Source organism: Colobus angolensis, unplaced genomic scaffold, assembly GCF_000951035.1.
Source record: "Colobus angolensis palliatus isolate OR3802 unplaced genomic scaffold, Cang.pa_1.0 Scaffold57, whole genome shotgun sequence".
NCBI classification, from domain to species: domain Eukaryota; kingdom Metazoa; phylum Chordata; class Mammalia; order Primates; family Cercopithecidae; genus Colobus; species Colobus angolensis.
The window spans coordinates 9,167,113-9,175,906 of NW_012119265.1; the positions used below are offsets into that span (position 1 = coordinate 9,167,113).

Sequence of the window (8,794 nt, forward strand, 5' to 3'; positions counted from 1 at the left end):
TGCCTCAGCCTCCCGGGTAGCTGGGACTACAGGCGCCCACCACCTCGCCCGGCTAGTTTTTTGTATTTTTTAGTAGAGACGGGGTTTCACCGTGTTAACCAGGATGGTCTCGATCTCCTGACCTCGTGATCCGCCCGTCTCGGCCTCCCACAGTGCTGGGATTACAGGCTTGAGCCACCGCGCCCGGCAACTTAGCTTAACTCTTTCCATAACTTGGAACAATGATGAACTGAATAGTATGCTGCAGGACTGTCTTGTTTTACTACCATTTTGCCTAAAGAAATGCAAACATACAGAATGAAATTTAGAACAATTTTTCCATTAATTCCTTCAATAAGCTGACATAGACCATAGTTGTGGTAACAAGACAGTTGTGCATAAACTGATTTTTTTTGCGGGGGCGTAAAACCATCTTATAGGAAACAGACTTTTAAAGCCAACAATTACTACTTTGGTTTTGTAAAAATCTGGATTTTCAGATGTGCCTACAAGAAGGCAAACATGCATTAACATCTACCACCCCTGAATTCAAGGGATTATGCAAACTCCACTGCCAAATTCTAACCATTTCTATTTCTTTAAAGAGAAAATGACATAGAGGATCCAGGCTTGCTTGAAGAATATATCAGCCTCAGTTTTCCTGAATTTCATTTAAGTGCTTTCTCTGGAAGATTGCTGTTAGTAAAGCCACAAACCTATAAAATAAGGCTTATTATTATCTTCATAAATAAACCCACACATTTAGGGGGTGAGTATATATGCTGAGCAATAGAAATCCAATGGCATATTCCTCTGATTTTCTTTTAGGTCTGTCAGTCTTCATTATAGGAGGAACAGGATTCAAACATAATTGATCCAGTCTTTTTAGCTTGTTCTTCTAAAACATTTTTTGGTCAAATAAATAATGCTTAGGTAAAGTGTATGCATTCTTACCAACTGCTAGACTAATTTTGTGTTCTTATCAATTTTATTAATTTTTAATATTAAAATGCCAAGCAGTGAGTTATTTTGTAAGCACTGATTGACTTATCATATTTCTGTAATTGTAGAACTGGCAGGACTTGCTATGAACTGTATTTTTCCATTCAGTTGTTAGTAAAATAAAAGCCCATCCTCATGATGCAAGGGAATAAAGCAAGTTGGATATTACATGGGTATTGTGAAAGAGGAGCATCACATCAAGGCTATTCTATAACTTCGGCAGCTAATAAGGTACCTGAACAGAAACATCAATTATAGCTATCACCAAATGCGTCACTTACAGCAACTGATGAACACATTTGCTGGTGCATTAAGGTACCATATGAGATTGTTACCTTGTGAAGCTGCCACGGACACAGCAGGCAGCTGCAGTGGAGAGAATCCAATGCTCCCATTAAGGAACTGGCTGTTTGTGCCGGAATTGGGGATCTGGACAATGCCATACTGGTTAATTTGCACTGGTGTAGTAAAAGTCACTACAGAACCCCCATCTTGGGAAGCCACTGTTTGAATGCCTTCTCTTTTCACCTCATTGCTGGGTATCAGGCCTGGGAATGAGACAGGGACACTGGGGCTGTAGGACGTGGTGGCTGCTGAGTTAGCAGAACTCGGGAGGACTTTGAATTCCTTCACATCCTGGGAGGTAGACCCCAGTATGTCAGTCATGGATACACCATTGCTCACAATGTTTGATGACATTTTTGGTGGGTTCAGTGCCACTGCCTGTGTGTTTCCCACATTTAATCCATTAAGGATAACTCCACTGGGTCCCTGAATAAAAGAATTTCCATTAAGGAAGACAGGTGAAGTACTTGCAGGTACCAAGCTTCCATTCAACAGAACTCCAGAAGAGCTTAATGATATCTTAGCATTTCCAATTTGTTGCATATATACTGGCTCCATATGACTGGAAAGGCTGAGGTTGGTGATGCCATCAGATGAACTGGAGAGTGGGTGAGGAGATAAATCCTCATGTCCCTTGCTGGATTCATCTTCAGTGCTGGGGTTGCCATCTGACTCACTGTATGGAGGGGGAAATCAAGATGTTCAGAAGGTCAGGGGGATGACATTCTACATAGTGCCAGTTGTTTGGAAAACCAGCTTCTAAATCCATTAAAGGCAGTATTTAAGGAAAGCACAGCAGGATGTCTGCTAGTCCTATTTAAACTAAGAGGCCTTTCAGCAGATTCTGACCAGCCAGAGAATCTGGGAAGATAAACTCTCAGATCTCAATCATTTAAAATAACAATAAATTCAGGGAAAGTCCAGAGATCTGGAAGATGTAAATTCAGCATTACAGAAGAGTATATTTGATTTACAGTGCAGAAGTGCTATTCCTTACTGTTACATATGCTGCTACTGACACCATAGAAAAAAACGCCTTAGATGAGGTGGTCAGTCTTTCCTGTTTAGGAACTCCTTCCCCTCCCCTCAAACCAATTCAGATTAGTGTTATCTTGGAGGTAAATGAAACTGCCAAAGGAGCAGGAGGTGGGAAGTGTTCAGCTTTACTTTTTTGGTCAGTTAGTTAACAAGAGATCGTTTTCTCACCTGCTCCCAAACTTCTACTCCACCAGACTGACAACTCTCTCATTCAACAAAGTGGCTGTCCTTGTTGTAGGAAAAGGCACTTTCAACCCAAGAACAGTTACGTGCAGTCGCCTTTGAATCCAAAGGAAGCCAAAGGGGCCTATTTAACAAACACCATCCAGTGCCCTGGTGAGGTGGGAGGGAAAGGGTGTGGGTCACTCAGAGGCCTTTTAACTTTAGACCTCTTCCCCAACGTCCTTGGTCCCTCTGTTCCAGGCAGGGCCCTGTTCCTCAGCTCTCTGACTTGGGAGAAATACCAAATCGGGGTTGGGGGGTGGGTAGTGGCGGGGGTTTCCCATTTGGTCTGAGGCTGAGAGGGACAGCAAAGGAGAGCAGAACAGAGGCGTTTTGGAAGCGCGGCGGGACTTGGCCCGGCAGAGGATCCGACATCCCCGCAGTGCCCCGCGGTCGGTTCGCTTTCATGCCGAGGGTAGGGGATTACCCAGGCTTTGGGCTGCGGGGCCAGGAACGCAGAAAGCGCTTTGATTTACGAGCTGAGGCTGAGCCGCCGTCGCCGTCTGCGAGGGTGACTCACCGGGGGTGCGGGTGGGAGGTAGATCCGGAGAGGGGCCTAAACCAGGCAACTGGGCCGGGGGCGGGAGTGTGGAGTTTATGGGATGGGGGGGACGGAGAAGCCGGCAGTGGGGCGTGGGGGAGTCCCAGGGAGCCTGCCGGGCTCGCGAGCGGAGGCGGCGGGGCAGCTGGCCTGCTCGCGGTGCCCCCTTCCCACCCTCTGCCCCGGCCCTGCGGATTCCGTTGGTCCCCGAGCGCGGGACCCGCGGCCTCTAGTGGGCGCGGGGCAGGTGTGTCGGCGTAACCAAAGCGCCTTCTCTGGACCTTTCCGCATATCTGCGGAAGGCGCACGCACATCCCGATGCACGTTTTGTTTTGGTTACCGCGAGGGCCAAGTAGGGCACCGAGCCTGCCTCCCAGCCTGGGCGAGGAACGCCGGAGCCCAAGCCGTCGGACCCCCACAGGGGCCCAGAAGCGACAAGGGCGGGCTGAGACCGACTCTGGAATGTGCTGGGTGATCACCTTCACCTGGCCCAGGCGGGCTGGATCCCCGGCTTCCAGATTGCTTCCCTGAGCAGAACCTTCGAGCTGCTTTTGGATTCTTTCTCTCCTATCCCCGCGGGGCTGGAGACACCAGGTCTTTAGGCGACCTTCTCCTTACTTTGTTTCGTCCAACAAAACACACAGACGCACACACCAAGTGTCTGACTCGGGAGGACGCACAAAAGAGGTGGAAAATCCGGTATTTTCTACCAGAGGGGGAAAACAGCTTGCCAGGCAAAAAGCTCAAACTCAGTGGGGTGGGAGCACAGGGAGGGGCGCTAAAAGCGCCCCCACTCCTTTGCTGCCGCCCGCCGTAAGCTAGCCTGCCCCCCACCAGTAACTACCGTACCGGGAGGGAGTCAAGCAGCGTTCGGGGGCCGAGGGAGGAAGCAGCCCTTCAGCCCTGCTACCCCGGCTGCGCTGAAATCCGATCCTAAGGAGTTCAGAATCAGGTTTCAAAACATGACAGAGCCGAGCTGCACCAGCACCCCACGTTGCCGCGGCCGCGAAGGGAACCACAGGGGCAGGGTGAATGATTAACTCTGTCACATGAAACCTCGACGTTCCGAGACCCCTTCTTCGCCGCCAGCCCCACAACACTCTCTTCCCTCCAGAGCGACCACCGCGACCTCCAACGCAGGCACGGGGGGCGGCTGAACCCTGGGGATCCGGGAGCGTAAGCGCGCGCCAGGCCCGGTGTGACCCCGCGGAGGTGCAGACCCCGGCCGGCGCCGGCAACCTCTGCGGGCCTCGGGCGGCAGGGAGAGCTACGGTGCCGGCGTCCACACTCGCTTCCTTAGCCCAGCCAGAAGCGGGGAGAGGGTGGCAACTTCAAAGCCAGCTGGATGGGGGTGGGAAGCCGGGCAGCAGTGACCAGCCGAGGTGGGGGCGGGGACTGAGACCTAGGCGGGCGACCAGAAACTTCTGGGGGGAGAGGGGGAGGGTAAGGAGGGAGGTTCCCCCGCCCTTCGCCTCCGCCGCCCCCCACCTCCGCCGGCAGGGAGCGAGGTGGGGGGCGGGGAGAGGTGGGCAGCCGGACCAGGCTGGTGGGGAAGGTAAGCGCCATGTTTGCGAGCACTTGGAGGAAAAGAAAGCTGGGAAGGGGGTGGGGGAGAGGAAGGGGGAGGAGGAGGAAAGTTGGCGCTCACCTTTTGGACTGGGTCTCGGAGGGGTTCCGATCGCGCTGCCGGCGGTTCTTGAACCAGTTGCTGACCTGGGTGAGGGAGAGGCCGGTGATCTTGGCCAGGTGCCGCTTCTCGGCGGGCGAAGGGTAGCGATTCTGCTTGTAGAGCTCCTTGAGCGCGTTGCGCGACTTCTCCTTGAAACAATACACCGTCTCCTCGCCGTCCCAGATGGTGCGGGGCAGGGGGAATTTCCTGCGCAGCCGGTACTTGTCCACGGCTCCTAGCGGCCGGCCGCGGGCTCGCTCGGCCTCGGTGTAGCGCGCCTTGTACCAGAGCTGCTGCAGCAGCGGGTGGTTGGCCGACTCGAAGCTGTGGCTCTCGAGGATGCTGTAGAGCTCGGGGTAGATGCCCTGGTGGAAGGCCACGAGCGCCCGCGCCTTCAGCAGGCTCTCGTTGCCACGTAGCAGGTCGCTCTGGGGCAGGGACCACAGGAACCGGGCCAGGCGGTCCAGGTTGCCCCCCTGCTGCAGTGCCTCGCACACGCAGGCGACGTGGTCGGGCGAGAAGGCCAGCGGGGTCTGCGCGGCGGCGGCAGCGTGGTGGTGCCTGCCCAGAAGTTCCGAGTGGAGTTGTACCTGATCCGCCGCCGCTCCGGCCGCCGCCGTCGCCACTGCCCCTTCCTCTCCGCTCACCCTGGCGGCAGCGGTCGCGGCGTCCCCCGGCTCCAGGGGAAAAGGGGCTGGAGCCGGGGGGCTCAGCCCCACCGCCGCGCCCCCCGCCACTTCTTGGTGCGCCTCCTGCCCTTCCGAGGCGCTTTCCATCCCATTCTCCTGCTTGATGTCCGCCGCACTTGCGATCTGCCCGGTGGGGGAGGAAGAGGACATTTTTTGTTGTTTATTTTCCTCCCTCCCTCACTCCCTTGCACTCTTTTCCTCTTTCTTTCCCCCTCTCTTACTCCTCCTTCTTCGTCTCCCTCCCTCCTCTCCCCCTCCGGAAAGCCCACTCCCTCCCTCCTGGTTTCGGCTGGATCTGGCCGATCAGGTTTCCCCCCGGCCACGCAGTCACCATTAAGATAGCTGCTAGAGCAAAGTAGTGTAAACGGATAGCTGCTTTCTGCCGTTCCCCCAACGTGACTCCTCCGGTTGCTGCATACTATATGGCAGTGGCGGCCGGGCCGGCCCGGCCGAGCCACCTCATTGGCTATTTCGCATTCAGGGGTAGGAGGAGACACCGTTTCTATCCCTGTCGATCACCCGCCTCCCACTCCACCCCTTGCCTTTCCCTCTCCCCCTGACCCCCAGGCACCTATACCTGAAGGAAAACACCGACATTCTTTCCAAACCACGTTGCTGGGCGGGAAATTACCTAATGTGGCCTGAAAACTGGACAACTCTTTCAAAGGGACGCCCTACGATTCCAGAGGGAATATCAATTGTGTGGCCTTAAGGTCTAGATAGTTAAATTTTTAACAAAGAGACCACCCTCAGCATCTAGATGACATAACTTAAGAGGACAATTCAGAAGCCCCCACTATCTCCCTGTTCCCCATTCCCCCTCTTTTTGGATGTCTTTTTCAAGGATTTTGTATTCAAAAGGGTCAAAAATAAAATAACACTAGGAAGTGTTCTAAGGGGCAAGCATTTAAAGTAAATTAAAATTCCCAAGGGGGAAAAATGCTTGAAAACCTTATAATTAGCAGCATAAATAGCCCACCGAGAAGACAAAAACAAGAAGCCTTCAAAAAATGTACTTAACCTTAAGCCACATGGAGGGCTGGCAACCCAACTGAGTTGAACATGATATAATTAAACATGTAGAATATTAAACCATATGTTTATCCTGGAGATGAGTCGTGTGGAAGAGATCTAAGCTTTAAATTATACTAATGATATGGAAATTTAAGTTTTCTACATGAACATTTTTAATGTAAATATATGAATAGTTATTTTTTAAAGATGATAGACTAGAAACACTGTATGTGCGGGTGTCATCTAGATCAGTGCAGGATCAGAAGCCCTTTTCCACAGCATAGACAGATGGAAGATTGCCCTCTGGTTTGATACTGAAGTGGGGATAGAGTCTTTTGTTGTTTGCAGTTGTGTCTCTTTCCTTTGTAATTTGCACGAGATCTTAATTCCAAAAGGGATAATCCATTTCTGCTTCTTTGATTACTGTAGGTCAGGTGGGTTTGCCTGCTGCTGCTCTTTCTCAAAATTCAACTTTTTTTTTTTTTTTTTTGAGACGGAGTCTCGCTCTGTCACCCAGGCTGGAGTGCAGCGGCGCGATCTCGGCTCACTGCAAGCTCCGTCTGCCAAGTTCGCGCCATTCTCCTGCCTCAGCCTCCCAAGTAGCTGGGACTACAGGCGCCCGCCACCAAACCCGGCTAATTTTTTGTATTTTTTTTAGGGGTTTCACTGTGTTAGCCAGGATGATCTCGATCTCCTGACCTCGTGATCTGCCCACCTCAGCCTCTCAAAATTCAACATTTTAGTGACATCATCCTAACCTTTACTTCAGGTTGGCCTTGTATTGTGTGTGCTTCCCAGCTACTCATATCTGCCTACTTCAGCATATTACAAAGCAGCTGTCTAGGTCACCTACTGTCATGATAAACTTGGTGAGGTTTTCTTTTTTTGTAGACAGGCTTTATTTTGTTGCTGGTCAACCAAGATGTCATTTGATGTAGGATTTAACTTGTTTTTGCATTACCCTAATGTGTTGACATCTCTGGTAGATTTAAAATTTATAATAACAGAAAAGACCATATTTTTTATTTATTTATTTTTTTGAGATGGAGTCTCACTCTGTTGCCCAGGCTGGAGTGCAGTGGCGTCATCTCGGCTCACTGCAACCTCTGCTTCCCAGGTTCAAGCAATTCTCCTGCCTCAGCCTCCTGAGTAGCTGGGACTACAGGCCCGTGCCACCATACCTGGCTAATTTTTTATGTTTTTAGTAGAGATAGGGTTTCACCATATTAGCCAGTATGGTCTCCATCTCCTGACCTCGTGATCTGCCCGCCTCAGCCTCCCAAAGTGCTGGGATCACAGGCGTGAGCCACCGTGCCCGGACAAGACCATGTGTTTCTACTCCACTGGAAACATCCAGTTAGGTACCAAGCTTCAGGACAATAACTGAGATTCAGAACTTCCTTGAATTTTTGTTTGCTTCTTTGTTTGTTTTTGTTTGAGACAGGGTCTCTCTCTGATGCCCAGGCTGGAGTGCAGTGGTATGATCTCAGCTCACTGCAACCTCCGCCTCTTGGGTTCAAGTGATTCTCCTGCATCAGCCTCCAGAGTAGCTGGGATTACAGGCCCCTGCCACCACACCCAGCTAATTTTTGTATTTTTAGTAGAGATGGGGTTTCACCATGTTGGGCAGGCTGGTCTTGAATTCCTGACCTCAAGTAATCCGCCCATCTCAGTCTCCCAGAGGGCTGGGATTACAGGCATGAGCCACCACACCGGGCCAAATTTTTGTTTTTTAAATATTTTTTATTTTGGAATGATTTTGATTTACAGAAAAGTTACCAAAATAGTAGAGTTTCTACTTCCTTTCACCTAGTTCCCTTTAATTTTAACATCTTACATTATAATGATATATTTATCTAAACAAATTAACATTGGCACATTTCTATTAACTAACCTCTAGACTTTATTTGAATTTCACCATTTTTTTTTTCCATTAATGTCTGTTTTCTGTCTTATGATCCAATCCAGGAGACCACGTTGCATTTAATTCCTTGAAATTTTAAAGCACATTTGTCAGAACAAAGTAGACAGGATATGGTGTGGTTTAGTGAAAAGGATGTGGATTTGAGGATCAAATAGACAGACACAGGTTTAATCATAGCTCTGCCATTTATTAGCTACTTGACTATAAAAAGTAGACTAAGTTGTTGTGAGGATTAAATGAGATAAGATGTGCCAGAAAGCACCTGGTGAGTAATTAATCCTTGGTAAATGTTTGTTATCTTCTTCCTGATATTGCAAAGTAGGAGACTTTTTAGTTGTGCATGCCTACTAAAATTCCTCTGGCTGTGTTTA

The 8,794-nt window shown here is 50.2% G+C and overlaps 1 protein-coding gene across 2 annotated transcripts in view; it reads right to left on the reverse strand.

Annotated features, from left to right (window-relative positions):
* SIX4 (SIX homeobox 4) overlaps nt 1–5,903 on the reverse strand; it is an 11,901-nt gene extending 5,998 nt beyond the window's left edge. Inside the window, exons 1-3 of one of the 2 annotated variants that reach the window (XM_011961939.1) lie at nt 5,817–5,903; nt 4,776–5,608; nt 1,317–2,002 (exon numbers count right to left, since the gene is read on the reverse strand). In XM_011961939.1, coding sequence (XP_011817329.1) covers nt 1,317–2,002; nt 4,776–5,608; nt 5,817–5,819 — 1,522 coding nt within the window. In that variant the 5' untranslated portion in view covers nt 5,820–5,903. Of the gene's footprint in view, nt 1–1,316; nt 2,003–4,775; nt 5,636–5,816 lie in introns of those variants that run through there. The other variant, XM_011961938.1, reaches the window with a different exon arrangement.
* Between the last annotated feature and the right edge of the window lie 2,891 nt (nt 5,904–8,794).